Consider the following 18,913-nt stretch of genomic DNA (forward strand, 5'->3'; position numbering starts at 1 on the left):
CTTAATTATGTCCTTTGGTGCTGACAGCCCTCTCCAAACTTGAAGACAGACATCACATCCCAAGTTAATCACCCAGTTCTCCTTCAGCCCAGCCTTGTCAGGCAGGCTTTTCAATCTGACTTCCTCTATACATAGCCTGACTTGTCAATGTTCAGCCTAAAATGAACCATCCAAAACTGGGGAAAAAACCCAAACAAACCAATATTTCAACTGTGGTCAGTGGAAGGAAATGTGGTAGGCAAAGAGCAACTCTGAAAAACAAAAACTCACTAGGGTTCTTGACTCTGACCTCTCAACAGGTCAGAGAAGAAGGTAATGATCAGGTTCTCCTACACACAGCCCTTGTCTTAATGAAGCCTAGGACAGGATACGTTCCCTGGTTCACTATTTTGGGTCTCCATGTCTCAGAGCATTCTCATACTTAGCAAGACTCCCTTCTCTAGGATTGTCAAAAAAGAGTTGCATTTTTTGTAGGATCTCAGAGTCAGAAGAGACCTCCAAGGCAGCTAGTTGATCTGTCTCTTCCTAATGTGTCTGACTTTCATATTTGAACCAGAGACTGGAGGATTCTAATCCTTTTTTATCTCTCACCAGGATGGCTGGGAATTCCTGGTAGCAGCTACTCCCATTTTGTTTGTTTTGGTTTTATTTTTGTTCTTAAATATCCATGCTATCACTCAGCCCTGGGCATCTGGCCTTCAAAGACATTTTGACTACAAGATACAAATACTTGGAGTCTTGTGGCCAAAGCTGTCTCTGTCTTCTCCATCTGCTGTATGGTGGTGTAAATTGGCTTCTCCACCCCATTAACTCACCCAGATCTCACTCCAAACTCATTTCTCTTCCACCTTCCTACCCCTGCCTCACTGACAAAAAGGGTTCTCCATTGTTCCTTGACCAGTGAAACAATGGATTTTTAGCAAACCACAATTCTGAGTCAAGAAGACAGAAACATGGGAACATTCCATTTTCAAGGTTGTTTAAAAAAAGCAGAAAATGGAAGAGCCACACCTTTGCTCATTAGGCTCATGTTTATTTAAAACATGCCAAGCCTCAGGATCTGGAATTTGAATTTGAAAGAAGTATCCATTACTTTGAGCCAACCAACCACTGGTCATCACTGGGCAAGCTTCTTACCCTGTTCCTTTGCAGACACTCATGTTTTTCCCAATCCAAAGCTTTGCTCTGGCAGAAGATGGTGCTGGTGATCAAAGGTGACTAGACACTGCTGATCTAACTGGCTTTGGTCTTGCAGAATGATGGGGAGTCAAGAACCAAGGTGAGCTTTTCTTTTTCAGAGAGGCTGTTAGCCTACAATTCCTTCATTATGCTCCCTCATTACTGTGGCTAAATGCACACTGCTCAAAGCTGACATACAATATTTTAACAAGATATTTAAGAGATCTGCCTCAAGTCCATTTTGTTACTTCCCCAAATGGGGAAGAACCAAGAAATGACCTTGGGATGTCATCAACACCCAATCTACTTAGTGTATGTGGCATCATTAGAGGTGGGAGCTGGTGAAATGATGTGACTGAACTGAGAATTCTGTGGGCTCTGTGGAACACAGCCTGAAACCATTATGTTGAGGTGTCTTTCTGTCTTTCTCCATCTCCTTCAAGCCTGGAAGCAGCAGGAGCCCCACCAAAAGAACAGACTGAGGGGTGGAGCAAGGGGAGAAAATCCACAAAAAGAAACCCAAAATACATATGAGTCAAAAATCAACTAATTGCAGTCAACTGAGTCAAACTGGGTCTAGCAGCCAAAGAGATTCTGGCATCCTGGGCTGATTGAAATGTGCTCAATAGATTGTTTTGTGTGATGTAATAGGAAACATGTTAGATTTGGTATCGGGAGAACTGGATTCAAATCCTGCTTCTGACACTCACTTGTTTCGTGACCTTGGGCAAGTGACTTCCTCTCTCTAAGCAGCCATTTCCTCAGCTGCAAAATAGGGGTATGCATTACCCTCACTCACCATCTATCTCATAGAGCTGGGCCAAAAGTGTTTCTAGAATTCTAAAGAGCTATTGAAATATGAGTCAGCAAGAGTCAGATATAGGATGGGAACCCAGCACTTTGACCGTAGATCTAGGGGAGTCTCCACAGCGCCCTCAAAATTGAGGCATGGAAAGCCAGCCAGTTAAGGACATTAAGCTTGTCTTGGGTAGCCCTCACCTCTGTTTTATATACTGCAGATTGAAAGTTTTCTATACCACAAGCTCATAGAAGAGATTTTGGAGACCTAGTCTAGCTGAATCACTTTACGGATGGGAAAACAGACTCAGAGAGATGGAATGGCTGGATTCAAACCATACAACAAATCTGAGGCAGAACTCACTCTTGAACCCAGGACTCCTGATTCCTTATTTGCAGCTCTCTTTTTTTTTAGCTAGAAATTCAGCCCAAACCTGCATGCCTCTAGCTGAAGACAGAAGCCAATCTTTTAAATACTTCCACGATAAAGTATCAGTGTCTTTTTAATGAGTTCCCATTTACTAGGAGAATGTAAGCCTCTTGAGGGCAGGGACAGTTTTTATTTAATTTGTTTACTCAGTGCCTAACACAAAGCAAGCTTGTCACACAGTAGGAAATTAACAAACGCTTGTTGGATTGAACAGGAGAGGACATGGAGGGAGGAGGGCAAATAAAGGATACATCTTCAATGGTCAAATACCGTGCACTGGGCTCACAAGACAAGAGAGATATTTAGGGCTTGGCTACTACTCATTTGTCTAAATGTTCTGGCCAGGTCTAGGACTTAGATGAGAAGCTGTGTTTTGTTATATGGATGGTATCTCCATGCGTGGTTAATTGTGATTTCAGCAAGCATATGACATTCTCTCAAGGGATCTGTTCTTGATGGGTCTCAAGCTTGGCTGACCTAGAGATGGGAACTCTAGAAGATTTTTTCATGAATGCATTGGCCCTCAACTCATTGTTCACTAAGCAAACCACATTCCAATAACAAGGCCAGGGAAACAGTGCAATCCAGTTGGCATTTTCCTATTCTCTAGCCAACTTAATGGAGCAAATCAAGATCGTAAGTACACCAAACCAATGACATGTTTACAAATAGATTCATAACTTTTCTAGGCAGGTGTCCTTTGACCTCAGAGCCATGTCAGAGCTGTGTGAGGCCACTGGCATGCACAAAGATGACTCTTAACATTCAAGAGCAGATCCAGCGCTTAGGTACTATAAATAACACACTGAAGAGCTGAAAAGGAGGAATCTAAAAGTGTTGGCCTCCCATCCTGAATCTTTGATATGAGATCAGCACAATCCTGCAAAGTCCTGTCCCTAGTGGTGTCTTTCTTGGGCCTTTCTCATTGCAGGGGGATAGAGCATTGGGTTTGAAATCTAGGAGATTTGGGTCTAAACCCCGGCTCTGCCACTTTTTGCCTTGGGCACATCACCCGACCTCTCGGGACCTTGGTGGCCTCTTCTGCAAACTGAGAGAATTGGACCAGTTGACTTCTAGAGCCCCTTTCAGTTCTAAGACTATGATGCTAAGTCATGGGGGTCCTTTGCATTCAATCAACAAACGCAAGACTTCTACTAAGAAGTCCCCTTGAGAAGTCCCCTCTTTATCCTATGTGATGTGATGGGGGCATTGTCTAGTTAGGAAATGGCTGCAGGGCATGACTGCCACCTTCTCTAGTGTTTATCTAAAGAGTGGCTCATTGGAGAATGTGAAACCTAGACCCTTGGTGATGCCGCATAGCCTGGGGCTGCTGTGGATGGAGACAGCTGGGTAGTGCCCTTCTCATAGCATTCATAAGCCTGGTTCAGGTGACAGAAACAGTATCCATCCTTGCCACACTAGCCAACATGAGGAGTCTGTCAGGATTGCTAGACTGGTGGGTACCTCATTAACCCAGCACAAGTGGCTGGCTACTTAGGGGAGCTTCCTTCCTGTATCCATCCATGCACCGGGCCCTCTGACCAACAGGAAGGAAGCTTCCCTGAGTAACCTCCTGGAGTGGGCTGATCAAGTCCTGGTCAACACCTCAGGAGGCACATGTGAACCAGAAAAAGGCTGCCTGGGGGAATGATTAAAACTCTGGTCCACCAACTAGAAGAGCTCAGTTCAAGTTCGGCTACGCCCACGTACCAGTTGGGTGACTAGGACAGTCACTTCTTTCTGGTTCAGTTTCCTCATTTGTAAAATGAGATAGCCTGCATGCTGTCTAGATTGATGTTGGTACTGGTCTTCTACCCATTAGAAGGTCATCAGGGGATTTTCATTCTCTGTATTTGTATCCCCGGTGCCAGGTGAAATAGGCATGTACTAGATGCTTATTGAATGACTGACTGACTGATTGATAGGGCTTTTAATCTCTCTACATGCAGGATCTCCATCTGAGGTAGGCACTGTAGGGATTATGATGCCCATGTTACGTGTGAGGAAATGAGCCCTGAGAGGCCATGACTCACCCAAGGTCACCCCATTTGTAAGCATCAGAAGCCACATTTGAATTTGGGACTGTGCCCACCCCGAGGCAGGGTTCTTTCTAGTCTCCAACATTGCCTGGCTGTTTCACGAGGTGGGGTGAGGGCCACTGAGATTTCACTCCCCTAGTGATGCACCTCTGAGCCCCAAACTTGTCCTTGGTTTGGGGTATCTCCAAAGTCTTACTGTAATTTAGGCTTAAAATGGCATTGGGACTTTGGGGAACCCCTACATTTAGATCTAGGAAGGAGCAGTGGGTTCATCTGGTCCAATCCCTCACTTTTACAGATGAGGAAAAGGAGACTTTACCTGTATAAGGCAGGAGCACTAGAGTACAACAGAACAGAAACTGGCTCTGGAAACAGAGGACTGGGGTTTGAATCCCACCCTTGAACCTAACTGCCTGTGTGACCTGGATGAATCTCTTAGTTTCCTCAACAGGAAAAGGAGGGGATTGGATGAGTAGCCTTGGGATCCTAAGATGTTTCTGGTCACAAGCCCCCTATCAAGATGCTGGGCCTGGCTTTGCCCCTGAGGGCTCTGGACTCCAAGGCCAGCCCTCATCCACTGCACTCCAGTCCAATGTAGAAAACAAGAATGATGGTCAGAATTCACAAGTACTACATCCACAGCCCTTTGAGGCAGAAGGGCAGAGCCCAAACCCAGGGCTCATCCTGCCTCTGCCTCCTCCTGGCTGTGTGACCCTGGATAAGTCACTTCTTGATGCCTTGGAGAGGACATTTCTACACACACAGGTGAAATCCCATCTCCTGATCAAAAGTACTTTCCTTACAGCCACCTGTAGCACAAGGCAGAGTGTCCCATTTTCCAGATGAGGGCCAGTTTACCAGAAATGTGCTGAGGTCACTGAGAGGTGGTTTAGAATGCCTCTTTGCATGCCCAGCATCTGGCGCAGAGGAAGTGCTTAATTACAGCTTGTTGATTGACTGACTAACTGACTGAAACAACTTGTCCATATGGAGCCAGCATAGGCCAGAATAATGACATTTGCCCAGGACATCCTCCCTTTGACCCACCGCTCTCCCTGTGCAGCAGCGGCTTTAGTCAACACTGGTCCCCAGGAAAGGCGAGGACGCTTGGAAAGCCAAAATGAGGCAAGACGGCGTCGTTCTCTCTGTGGTGATGACCGATGGCCGCCATGCCGGTCTTGTCCCTTGGTCCTTGAGGGCTCAACTTCTTACTGGAAAGGATGGAGCCGGGAGCAAACGCCAGGGCAGGATACCCAAGGGCTGCCTCTCCACAGGAAAGGAAGAGAGGATGAGGCTGGAAAGTTCCTCTCAGTGGAACATAAGCCTCTGAAGGCAAGACCTGGGCACAGCACTGAAGGGCTTAATAATTAGGGCCCTTTTGGGGGGAGTTAGAGACATCCATGAAGTGAACTCCTCAAGGGCAGGGATCACCTCCATTTTGAGCTTCAGAGCACTTGATGTTGCCTCTTTCTTGTCCCCAATAAAACTTGTCTCTCAGAGGGCAGGGGCTGGTTCGTTTGTGTCTCTAGCATCTTGTACAAAGGCTTGATACATGTTTGTTGAATTGGGTTGCATTGTCTTGAATTAAGCGTGGGCCAGAGTATGGTATGGAGAGTCAGAGGATCTGAGTTCAAATCTTGACTCCATCACTAACTACCTGGATGACCTTGGCTCTGTGCCTGATGGGTGATCCTAAGAAAGCTGATTCTCAGCTCTCTCCAATTTAAACTTTTTTTCACTTTTATCTGAATCGACCAGGTTGAATTGTTATTTTTTGTGTGCTATTATCAGTTCTATCTAGTTGCTACTGTTTTTGTGGGATGGAATCCAGATCTGGAAGAGATTTTAGGGCAATCTTAAAAGTCATCTTGTGAGGCGGCTGGTGGCACCATAGTGCTCAGAGCCCTGGGGCTGGAGTCAGGAAGACCTGAGTTCAAAGCTGTCCTCAGACACTTATTAGCTGTGTGACCCTGGGCAAGTCACTTAAGTGCCTCAGTTTCCTCTACTTTAAAATGGGGATCACAACACTCCTCCCAGGGTATTTTGAGGACTGAATAAGGTGATAGTTGTAAAGTGCTTAGCACAGTGCCTGGAACCTAGTAGGTGCTTAATAAATATTTGTTCTTTTCCTCTCTTCGCTGTCCCTTCATTTACTCCTCAGAGCAGCCCTGTGGAGCAGGTACTATTATTATTATTATTAATCACCATTTTACTGATGAGCAAAGTAGACCTCAGAGAAATAAAGAGACTTGCTCAAAGTCACAGAGCTTGTGTCTGAGGCAAGATTTGAACCCAGTACTTAGGGAATCCAAGTTCAGGTCTCTATCAACATCCCTATTAAGTGTGTGTGTGTGTGTGTGTGTGTGTGTGTGTGTGTGTGTGATCTAGAAGCCATAAGATGAAGGTTTAACAAGATCTTAAATCTGATCTCTTATTATGATGGAAGATCATGGAAATGGTATCAAACAATCCCATCCAATTTATAGTCAGTGGGTTTCAGGAGAGGAAGAAGTATGTGGACGGTGTCTTTGTTGTTTTGATCCCTTTGTGGAGCAGACTTCCCGAAGCCAGTCATCAAGGCTTTTTGGCTCCATGCCCCATGCTACATTCTTCAAGCCTTTGGTTAACTTGTTTTTTAAAAAATGAGTTCATTAGATATTTTTACTTGCAAAAATTATAGCTTTGAGCCTTGGAGTTGTTCTAATAGATTGGAAGCTCCTTGAAGGCAGGGACAATTTCTTTTAAATGCCTCTGTTTGGCATTTCAAGCTCTTCCCAGCCTTCTCCTTTCTCCCTTTCCAGTTGTTTTTAGCCCATTATCTCTGTCCCAGCTCTCTACCCTCTAGCCAGAGTGGCTTATTTCTGTTCCTTACACACAACACTTCACTCCCATCTTTGCCCGGACTGTCCTCCAAGCTTGGAATGCACTCCCTCCTCTTCTCTACCTCTTAGAATCTCTAGCCTTCTTCAAGACTCAGCTCACCTCCCACCTTTTGCAGGAGGCCTTGCCTGGCCCCCTTCCCTTCCCATGGCTGGAGGACTTTTCCCTCTAAGGTCATAGCTTTGCATGGATTTTGTACATTTATAGCTTAAGTTCATCCTGTCTCCACCATTAGAATGTATGCTTCTTGAGGGCAGAGACTAATTTCACCCTTTTCTTTGTATCTCCAGGACTTGCAGGGCCAGGAACATGGTGGGCATCTTAATGCCTGTGGATTGTTGACTTTATCTTTGAATTCGCAGAACTGACCACAGTCCCTGGGATGCAGGAAGTGCTTAATAAATGCTGGTCGAATTGGATTTGTAGAAGCAGCAAAGCGTAGAATTTGAATGAGGCCCCTTTGGTGGTTTTGGCAGGAAGAGAATGCACTGAAATGATTTTTGCCTGTTTCTTTTCTGTTGTCCATCACATCCTCCTTCCCACTTCTGTACTTATGTGGGGCTGCTCCAGGATGGTCTCCCTTTGACTCGTGGAATGCCTAGGTTCTTTCCAAACAAAGCTCATGCCCCGGGTCCTGACCAAGGCCCTTCCTATCTGCCCCTCACCTCCCACCCCTTCATATTAATACTCTCTTCTTGAAATAGCTTTGCCCAAACATATCTTTAAAGCCTTTAGGATCATGTAAGGTTTCTGAGCTTGGTTCTTGTCTTGTCTCCCCCTCTGGTGCCTAGTACATAATAAAGTACTAAAAATGAATTGAATGGACTTGTTATTATTGTTTCTGAGGCCAGTACTGGGGCTTAGCATCATAAGGAAGCAGAGACAGTCTGGTGTGTGCTGGAAGAGAGTCATGCACATGATGGGAGTGCTCAAAGTCCTCCTACTACAGCCTCTAGTCATAGCAAGTAATGAGAGTCATTTTCTCATTGTAGGTAAACTGAGGTAGGAGGTGGATGAATTTTTCAGAGAATTTTCTCTGGAAGGGACCTTCGAAGCCATCAATTTGTACCCCTTCATTTTACAGATGAATAAAAAAATCACTAAGAAGTTCAAAGGCTTTCCCAGAGACATACAACTAGACAGTGTCTGAGGTGGATTCCAAACTCAGGGCTTCCTGATTCTGAGTCTACAGTTCTATCCACTAGTCCATGCAGCCTCTGTTGGGTTTCTATTAGGAATAAGAAGCCAACTGTCCTTTGCTTTCACTCTTTGCTTTCTCCTGGTTATCATCACTGTGGTTAATTGAGTAATATTTCTGAGAATGGCTGTTTGCCAACATCTAATAGACACCCAGTGACCTCCCAGGAGCAGTATTTACGTTGGCCTCAATGTTGTAGAATGTGGGAAGGAGGAAAACAAGGCAAACGGGACAATTCTTACATCACGAGATCGGATCGATGGACCTGGAGCTGAGGTTTCCCACCATTAAAGAAAGATTCCCTGGAGGAGGAGATTGAAGAGAACAGTCTATTTCTAATGCCTTGGATGGATGGCTCCATTTAGTCAATGCTGAGGATTGCTCTACAATTCCAGTTCAGAGCAGCCTTGTAAACTCACTTCTCTGGCCTCTTTCTCTGTCGCTTCAGTGGATTGTGGGTCCAGCTGAGCTGGTGGCCAAGAGAAGAAAGGCCTTCATTTGGGTTTGCTAGACCTCACAAAATGAAGATCTTTTCAGGGTCCTGATTGGAGCTTTCATGATTCTCTGCCTGCTGCCCAATCTACCAAGGGAATTCTTTGTGTCTCAAACAAACTACTTTACTCTCAAAAATCAATCATGAAATTGAGGTCAAACATATTGCACAAAAGCAGTTCCTTCTCTTTCCCCAATAGAAACTTAAGAGTTATGCAAGGGATCATTTGCACAGCTTGGACACCAACTATCTGATGCTGAAGTCTGCCATCCTTCGGTGTGCCACATTCCTGCGGAGTATGCTCCCTTCCTCCTGGACCAATGGTAGGACCAGTTTATGGGGCTCTAAAGGGAGCGCTAATGGGAGATCCTGAATAAGGGTGGAAAGGCCAACATGACTTGGCCCTTCTCCCCTCCCCCCCATCCAGAAATATCATCATACAAATCTGCTGCTTGCCTCATGGCTACGACAGAGAACTCCTTTGGGTCTGGCCTCTTAACGACTTCAAGCAATCCGTGATCAATAAGAAGGAAGTCTCCTTTGCCCTGTCTGTTTCTTCACCAATCATTCCCTTCGCTTCTATTTGACCAGCTGGCTATTGCTTTCACCCACTTATCCTAGCTAGTCCAAGCTGCTCCTTTCTTCTCTCCACTTTCCATAAAGTATGGGTGCTATGGGCTAGATTTGGATCTTTTAGACAAAGTGGCCCTCCCGCTGCCCAGGTTCAGCTCAGCCCATGCCAGCCTCACATGCAGCCAGAGTCTCATAGCGCTCCTTCCAGGGTCAGGGCAGGTGAGGGAGGTGAGTGCTTGGGATGGGGGAGGAGGCATGTGGAGAGAGTGGGCCAGCATATGTCTACGGGAATGAGAGCAGCAAAGTTGGGGTGGGAGTAAAGTAGGAAATCAGCCAAAAGGATAAAGGAAAAAAAAAAGAAATCAGCCTAAAATAAATAAAGAAAATGTAAAGAAAAGGGGGAAAATGGGAAAAAAAATGACTGAAGAATCGGAGGAGGAAAGGGAGGAAAGCCAGTTTCTCCGGGGTGCAAAGGGTAGAAAAATTAAAGAAATAATTAGGGAGGGAAGGGATCAGTAACAAAGGAGGAGGAGGGAGAAAGGAGGAGAGAGGAAAAAGGAAAATGAGGAGAAGAGGGATTTAAATGAAAAACCAAGGGAAACAAAGAATACCTAGGCATGTCCGCATCAAGAAACTGCCTGCGGAAACACAAAACATTATATGGTTAGTGTGGGTTCAAATGGTCGGCGGCAGGACAAGCAGGGGCTGCGGCCGGCGGGGTAGTCAGGAAGGCACATTGGAGACGAGGTTGCCCCCCAACCCCAGGCCCATCCCAAGCTGGAGCGGAGCACAGCCAAGCCTTGGGCCCCCTCAGCAAGGAGGCCATGACAAGGAAAGGTGAGCAGGAGCCTCCTGGGGAATCTGGACTGGCAGGAGGCAGCTACGTAGCAGATTGCAAGCTGAGCAGCCCTAGTGTAGGAAAAAGGCCTGGGACCCACCTTGGTCTCTTGTTAAAACAGGTCCCCAGGAGAATGTGAACCCTGTTCTCCCCCCAGGCCTTGATTCCCCCTGGGGCAGCCTAATCTCAGAGCTCAGCATGGTGAGTTTGAGGGTAGAATCATAAAACCTTAGGCTTGGAAAGAACCTTAGAAGTCAGGTCCCAATAGTATCTGGGCAGAAATCGCCTATACAATTTTCTCAACAAGTGGTCCAGCCTCCTGGTTTGAGGGCCTGTACTTTTGGGAGAAGTTACTACCTACTGAGGCAGATTATCTACCATTGCACAGCTCTGGTCACTTAAATCCATCCCCATAACTCAATTCTAGTCATAAGCTTGCTGTAGGCAAGGAAGGTCAGTGCTGGAATTCTATTCATTATGGAGAAACAGAATCTTGTGATACCCCGGGCAATGGCCAAACTGAGGGGGCACTGACCAGCTCCAAGGGGTTTCATGATTGGCAAAGGAATATACCTCCTCTAAGACTTTAAAGATGGGAAAGGTCATGAAGGAGAAAGAGGTTAAGGGGTCAGTTCATCCTGGGACCTGCCCTTTGGGATAAATATCAGATGATTCGCAAAAGCAAAGCTGCGAGTGGAAGTCATTTGGGAAAAAACAAGTGACTGGTTTCATTTAAGCCCTATAACTCAGCTGTCCTCCCTGCATCCTTGGTCTTGTGGCTTCCACAAATGAGTCAGAAATTGTGCAGATCAGGAACCCAAACAATGAAGCCACAAACCAGCCTGGCACCAGACCACAGGAGAGGAGGGCTCTTCCATGGTCTGAAGAAATTATTTTTTCCTGGATCCTACTGAAAATCACTTTCCCTATTCTTTCTACAAAAGACAATATGGTTCCTGCCTCTGTTCTTTCTGGCTTACTCATAGGATCATCAGTTTCAAGCTGGAAGGGACCATAAAGGCTCCTAAAGTCCAAAACCTGCATTTTATGGGTGAGGAAACTGAGTCACAGAGAAGCTAAGTGACTTGCCCAGAGTCACACCGCAAGTAAGTGTCTGAGGAGGTGTTTGAATCTCTGTCTTCCTGACTGCAAATGCAGGCATGCAGAGCTCTATCCATTCTTCCTATGGTGCCTGCCTTTGCAGAACATAAATGTGTATGCATGCATGTATAAGTACGTATATATTACATATATAAATGTATGTATGTATGTGAATATGTGTGTAGTGGTACAGAGCATATTTCAAAGTCCAGTTCAGCTGTGAGAACAGTTACATAGTTGTAGGTGATCTTGGTCCTTGAGAATATGTATAAACTCATTTCCCCATAGCCTGAAACAGCCCTCAAAGGTTGTCTGGACTAATTATTCCTGTCCCTCCTTCCCTGGCACTTCTCTGAATTCTACAGACAACATTGAGTTATGGCTGAATGAATGTTTATTGGATTGAGTTTAATTGAATTAATAGCTTAGGAGGAGTCATCCCCATGAAGTCTGCTTGTGAGGAGCCAGACCCCGACCTGCAGTCTCCAGGTTCTCAGTCTAGGTCTCCCCTCCTTCATTACCCTGCACTGCCTCCTAATAGCTCTTCTGGTCATTTTGTCAGAAAATTGCAAGTGAGAACCCTCTTGATCACCAGACCTTTGTATAAGGGAAGATTCACAAAGAGGATCTGAGTCAGTGTGAATTTGGGCATCTCAACAAAGAAGTCAGAAAATAGAGAAAATATGGTTCTCCTACAAATGGCTTTTCTGTTTTGTTAGGCGATGACAAGGCATTAGATTTTCATTCCTTTCAAAGCTTCCCCAAACTGCAAAGTAATCTCTGCTGTGCACATGTAGTCTCCTTCCCCAAATGCCTCTTAGGTACTCTTACCCTAGGAGACGTTCTAGCTGTTAGCACCAACAAAGTCTTCCTGGACCTTTTTACCATCTATGCTAAGCCTTTTCTTAAATTCCCTACTCACCAAACCAAATGTGGCTGCCTGAGGCTCTCTAACCATATACCATGTGTTAGAGCTTTGGGGTCACTTGGACAAATGAAAAACAATTCCAGGCTCAACCCTACCTACCTCATTTTCCTGTAACTCCAAAAGTTCAAATCTGGGCTGAGGCCAAGTACAGATGATAATAACTCCAAGGGAGAAATCTTTGGGACATTAGGCAGGGTTCCATCAGCATGGACTTAAATGTTCCTGTAACTAGAGCCTTCTTTATATGACTTCTGATGTTCCAGTGTCTGCTTTTTTACTGTCTCACTTTTGTACTTCTATTCCTGATTGATTAATCAGCCAACAAACAATTATTAACTGCCTGCTATGTGCCAGGCTTTCCATTACCCCATGCTGATTCTCTATTCAAGAAATGCTTTCAGTAGACTTTTTGGTAAAGCAAAGGATGTATTTGTAATATAAAAACCACCCAAGTTCCTTCATCCAAATTATCCTTACCTTCTTTTAAGGCTCATATCACATGCCACCCCATCCCCTGTGGTCAGTGCACTCTCTTCAAATTCTCGTGCATATACTTGTCTGTTTACATGCTGTGTCCTCCCAATAGAATGTAAGCTCATCAAGAGCAGGAACTATTTTACTTTTGTCTGTGTGTGCCAGGCACATAGCAAGTATGTTTAGCAAATGTTTGTTGATTGATTTCTCAGCCTGCCTCTCCATCCCCACAACCTTATGCCTCTTTGATCAGCTCCCTGTCTCATGTCAACTGTAGCTGCTTCTGTGGACCAGTTCCTAGATGCTGGTTCTCAGCGCATGGATAGAGATGAATATGAAAATTCCTTCTGACACAGACCGTTACCACCAAGGATGATCAGAAATGACTGCAGAGACAAGGCAACTAGTTGACATTATGCTGTAGAATGGGCTGATCAGCTTTAAAGTGTTAATAAAGGAGAAAGCCTGAACAGGCATTGGATAGACCGGCAGTGCTGGATTTGGGGCAGCAGGCTGTTAGTGTCCAATAGCCTCCCTCCTCAACTCTGCCTCTCGTAATTCCTATCCCCTTTCAAAGCTCAGCTCAGGTGCTGCCTCCCATACCAGGTGCATCCTGACTTCCCCACCCCCAAAACACATTGTATTTATTTTGCATTTTAAAAAAAACCCTCTGTGTGTAAGAGGTTCCCCTGCTCAGTGATCTCCTGCTGTATCTTCTGGAAGGCAGACAGCCTACACCTTCAGCCTTCCTCCATCTGAAAGCAGTAGGAGGTCACAGAGAAAGGAGACCATGGTAGCAAGGAGGCTGATGGGGTGATCCCCTGGTGGGGAGGGAGGGAAGCATCTATGATGCATGTGGTCTTCAATCATCTCCAATGACCAGGGATGCTATTCAGACGGAGTTTAGAGGTTGAGAAAAGAAAATTAGGTAGAGGGAAAACTCACCGATCATCCTGAGAGGGCTGGACGTAGCCTGATGAAAGGATGTTGAGCGAGAGGATGTTGGGATCGATGAGGGATTCGTCTGTTTCTGGAGTGTTCCGGATCCGACCTAAATTAGACAATAGAAGCCCCAGTCATCTCAGGGAAAAGTAGGCATAAGGGGATGGAGTCCTCATCCTCAGTGCTGCTTTTGACTAAGTAAAAGAGATGACACTTGCCAACACTATTTCTAGGGATCCTAACTGACCCTGAGGCAGATGGCACATGCTTAGATACTGCTGGGGTCCTTCTATGAGCAGTGCGGAGCCAGAGTTTGTATTAAGTGAAAAAACTGCATTCATTCAGGTGAATGTAAGCTTTTTATTATCTGCGGATGCCTCACTTCTGGATTTGTATTCCTAGCACCTAGAACGGTGCCTTACACATAGTAGGTGCTTAGTAAATGTTTATTGGATAGAATTGGATCTACCTCCCCTTCAACCTTCTTGAGTATTAGAAGTGTAATTACAATTGCATTTTAAGAGTACATAAAGAATCATTTTTCGCTAAGACAAGAGTTTAAGTCACCATGAGGTCAAGGCTGCTGTAAGCTAGTCAGTGGGAGGTGCAGGACCCAAGTTCAAATTCTGGATTCGATACTACCTGCATGACCTTGGTCGAGTTGCCTACCCCCTCTGAGTCTGAGTTTAATTATCTGTAAAATGAAGTGTTGGACCAGATGCTCTCCAAGGTTCCTTTTAGCCCCAGATCTATGATTCTCTGATTCTGTGGTTGGTGACCAGGTTATAAACAATGTGCACTCATTCCCACATCTCCAAATGTTTTACGGATATTTTCCTGTGAATTTGTTGTGGAAAGGCATAATACTCACATATAACTGCCTCTATATACACCTGTATAACTCTGATTACTGCATTTTGCACAGAAATAAGGTAGATAAAGGCAGGGGTGTGTTGGTAACCAAAAATGGGCTCCTTAGCACTTAGTCAACAAGTGCCCTTGACTAGTTTGGCTTTTTCCCCTGAACTGAATGCTGTTTGTATGTTGGACTGGAGTAAGCTTGTCAGCCCCTTCACCTTGCTTCCCTTGCTTAAGCAGATTGAAAGAACCTGTGCTTTCCCTGGCGTACCTTACACCCCCGCAGAAACTGGATGGTTACAAACAGCTTCCGTTGGAGCCAGGGGCTGCTATAGCTACAGCCACAGCCGAAGCTGAAGCTGAAGTAGGAGCTGCCGGTAGCAGAGCTGACCTACGGGAGGAAGCTGAACAAGGACTTGAGGCCAGTGGGTAATCTTTTTACCATAGAGGGGAAGCATGTATATGATTTTGCCGTACACCATCATGCTTCTCTGTGGCCTCCTGGTTACTCTTGTGAGGCGGACTTATTGGGCCTGGAAGCTTTTGATCAATATATCAAAATGGGGATGCTGGTTCATGGGTTGGTTACTGTGGAGCCTAAATATATACTTTGATTCTTCTGCCTCCTACTTTGAGAGTTCTTATATCTGGCGGTTCCGAACCTTTCAGACATATATATGATCCTCTTTGAGATTACAAATCTGCCCTCCTAATACAAGGGGTGGGTTGGTACCATAGTCCCATAAAATTCTTAGCCTCATCCCATCCTACTTCCAGCCTTTTTACATTGTATGAGATTGCTAGTTTGCCTCAATTTAAGAAAAACCAAAATACCAAAAATCTGGAGTGGATCTGATTCAACCCAATCCAACAAGAATTAATTGAGTGCCCACTCGGTACCAGACACCGATAGGGGTGTTTGAGATGCAAAGACAAAACATGAATTTGTTTTTGTTGTCAAGGAGCTCACGGCTCACTGGCAAGACAACCCATGCCCACAGGTAACTCAACAGAAGGTGATTTGAGGAGAGGAATCAGGAGAGGCTTCCTGCAAGAGGGGGCACCTGAGCAAATGATGGAAGGAAGCCTAGGGCAAAGAGGGGGAATGAGATCAGGTCATGTTGACATTACAGATCAATTCTTTGCTTTACCAATTGATCTGCTGGAAGTATTCCTTTAACAATGAAGTCTCATGGTTTGCTGCATGGAGGGTGGGACTGAAGCTGGGAAGAAACTGGTTTACATCCTGGCTTTGAAGCTAGTTGGATGATCAGGCTTCTGAGCCTCAGCTTTGTCTTCTATAAAATTGGGACAATGATATTGATAGTCCCTACCCCACAGAGCTGTTCAGAGGCTCAGATGAAACAATAAATTTAAAGCACATAGTAATCTTTCAGACTGTCTGATATTATTATTTAAATGACAGCATTCCCACTACATTTAAATGTTTCTTTTCTGACCATTAGGCCATTCGACAGAAAGGGAGCTGAGGAAGAGACACTTAAAGGTTAAGTACTTGGACAATAATAATGAACATTTAGGGAAGGAAATAAGCATTTATTAAGCACCTACTATGTGCCCAGTACTGTGCTAAGTGCTTTACAAACATTTGATCCTCATAACAACCTTGGAAGGGAGGGGCTATTATTATCCTTATTTTACAGTTGGGGGAAACTGAGACAGGCAGAGATGAAGTGAATTGCTCAGGGTCACACAGCAAAGCCAGATTTGAACCAGGTCTTCCCGACTCCAGGCCCAGTGTTATATCCGCTGTGGCTCCACCCATGCAGTGCTTTTTAAGTCACTCTTTTCCCAACAATGCTGTGATTGAGGTAGTATGCCAGGGCAATGATCTTTTTTGCAGATGAGGAAACTGAGGCTCAGAGGAAGTAAATAACCAGTTCAGGTTACGCTAAATGTGTGACTAGGCAAGTTGCTTGACCTCTGTTCTCTTCAGTTTCTCATCTGTAAAATGGGAATATCTACCTCCTTTACATGCACTTACCTCTCAGGGTTTTTGTGAGGATCAAATGAAAGAATATTTGTAAAGCACAGTGCCTGTCACATAGTAGGTGCACATAAATGTCAGATTCAGGATTTGAAATCAGATCTCTTCCAACTCCAAGTTCATTTTCTATCTACTATTCTATAAGAAATGCCAAATTAGAGTGCAAAAAATAGTACTTATTTTATAAAGGCTTGACTTTTAACTTGAGTGAGATGCAAACCTTGTGCACACAATAGAAGATGAGGTAATAGCTATTCAGCATGGATAGCTCCCCAACTTACCCACAACTAACTCTCGCACTTCTTTCCAGCGGATGTGGCTGCCAGTTTCATGCACCAGGGTCACCGTGATCCTTCTCTGGATCCCCTGGGAGTCATCAAGAAGAGAGAGAAGTGTGAGAACAACAATTACAACAACTCACATTTCTACAGCAAAATGATTTCTTGACAACAGCCCTGAGAAGTAGGTGTGCAGGTATTCTCATCAACTTCCTGTGACAGGTGAGAAAACAGGCTCAGAGAATGTCAGAGCTGGAAGACAACTCAGTGGCCATATGGTCCAACCTATCCCATGCGGTTTGCAATGAGTGGCTACCCAGTCTTTGCTCGAAGCCCTTCAAAGGAAGAACCCATAGCATCTCCCAGTAGACCATTCACTTTGGGATGGCTCTCAGAGACAAAACATATTTTTCCTGATGTTAAATCCTAAACTCATCTCTTATAGTTCCTAGTGCTGGTCTCTGGAGCTAAGGAGAACAAGCGTAATCAATATTGTCTACATGGCAGCTCTCTAAATACTTGAAGGCAGTTCACTGGCATGTCTCCTACTTTAATCTTCTCTTGTCCAGCCTAAATGTCCTAGTTCCTTCAACTGATCCTCATAAATGTATCATGTCAAAGACCTCCACCATTTTAGCTGTCCTCGTCTGGACATTTTTCCAGCTTCTCAAGGAACCTAGTGAACCCAGAACTGAGCACAAGACTCTCATGTGGTCTGACCAGGGCAAAATACAGTGGGACTATCTATCACTTCTCTGGTCCTGGCTAGGTAATGACTCATCTGAAATGGTCTTGGGGCTTTAGGGGATTGGATAGTCAATGTCCCCAAGGACATTTTAGATGAGTTATCATATAGCCAGGCTTCCCTTATCTTATACTTTTGAAGCTGAATTCTGAACTTGAGTATAAGACATAGAACTCTTGTTACATTTCATCTCATTTGATTCATCCCAGTACTCTAGCCTGCAAAGGTCTTTTTTGATTCTGACTCTGACATCTAGTGTATTAGCTACTCCTCCCAGCTGTGTGTCATCTTCAAATTGGAAAATCCTGCTATCTATACCTTTATCCAAGTAACTGGTAAGAACATTAAATAGTACAGGTCTAAGAACAGATTTATGTTACCCAGGGGAAAGTCATTTAGTTGTTGCTATGGCCAAAAAGCTTGTAGGAAGCATGAGGTGTGGGCAGGGAAGATAACAGATAGCTCAGGATAAAAAGAGGGAAATACCTGATGGAGCAAGAAAGTTCCAAGGCATGGCATCCCTCCCCGGTGGTCTACAACAGCTGGAATATAGCTAGAAGAGAAGAGACCATGAAACAGTCTGTCACAGTGCCCAGAGGAGCAGGGGATTATAGATTTAGGGCTGGGAGGGACCTCAGAGGTCATCTATTCCAACACTTTTATTTTACAGGTGAGTAAACTGAGTCCCATAAAGGAGAACTGATTTCAATCCAATAGGAGATGAGTAACCTCTGCAATAATTTGTGTACCCTGCATATACACGGTAATTTATTGTACATCTCTAAATATCACGGTAGGTCTTTGATGTTGGGTGGGTCTTGCTTCTCATTGCCTTTTCTATAATGAAGACTATTCAATTAAAGATTTGATGGTGCTCTATCAATCAACAAGCATTTATTAAGCACCTACTATGTGCCAGATATTATGTTAGGTCCTGAGTGTACTACAGTAAAAATATCTAGTACTTGTATGAAGGAGCTCACATTCTAGTACCATGTGACCATAGCACTTTAAGGTTTACAAAGGACTTTATTCTTAACAACTTCACTAGGTAGTAGCACAAGACTTATCCCAATTTTTTGAGAAAATGGGGATTCAGAGAATGAAATAACTTGCTCATTGTGCGTGTATTGAGATTTGGATTGTGGATA

The 18,913-nt window shown here is 44.7% G+C and overlaps 1 protein-coding gene across 1 annotated transcript in view; it reads right to left on the minus strand.

The window, feature by feature from the left end:
* The window catches only part of KIF1A (kinesin family member 1A), a 191,989-nt gene that overhangs the window by 27,855 nt on the left and 145,221 nt on the right, over positions 1-18,913 (minus strand). Inside the window, exons 36-38 of the mRNA XM_036755422.1 lie at positions 18,249-18,315; positions 17,021-17,105; positions 13,877-13,982 (exon numbers count right to left, since the gene is read on the minus strand). Coding sequence (XP_036611317.1) covers positions 13,877-13,982; positions 17,021-17,105; positions 18,249-18,315 — 258 coding nt within the window. The remainder of the gene's footprint in view (positions 1-13,876; positions 13,983-17,020; positions 17,106-18,248; positions 18,316-18,913) is intronic.

This window comes from Trichosurus vulpecula, chromosome 4 (assembly GCF_011100635.1).
Source record: "Trichosurus vulpecula isolate mTriVul1 chromosome 4, mTriVul1.pri, whole genome shotgun sequence".
NCBI classification, from domain to species: domain Eukaryota; kingdom Metazoa; phylum Chordata; class Mammalia; order Diprotodontia; family Phalangeridae; genus Trichosurus; species Trichosurus vulpecula.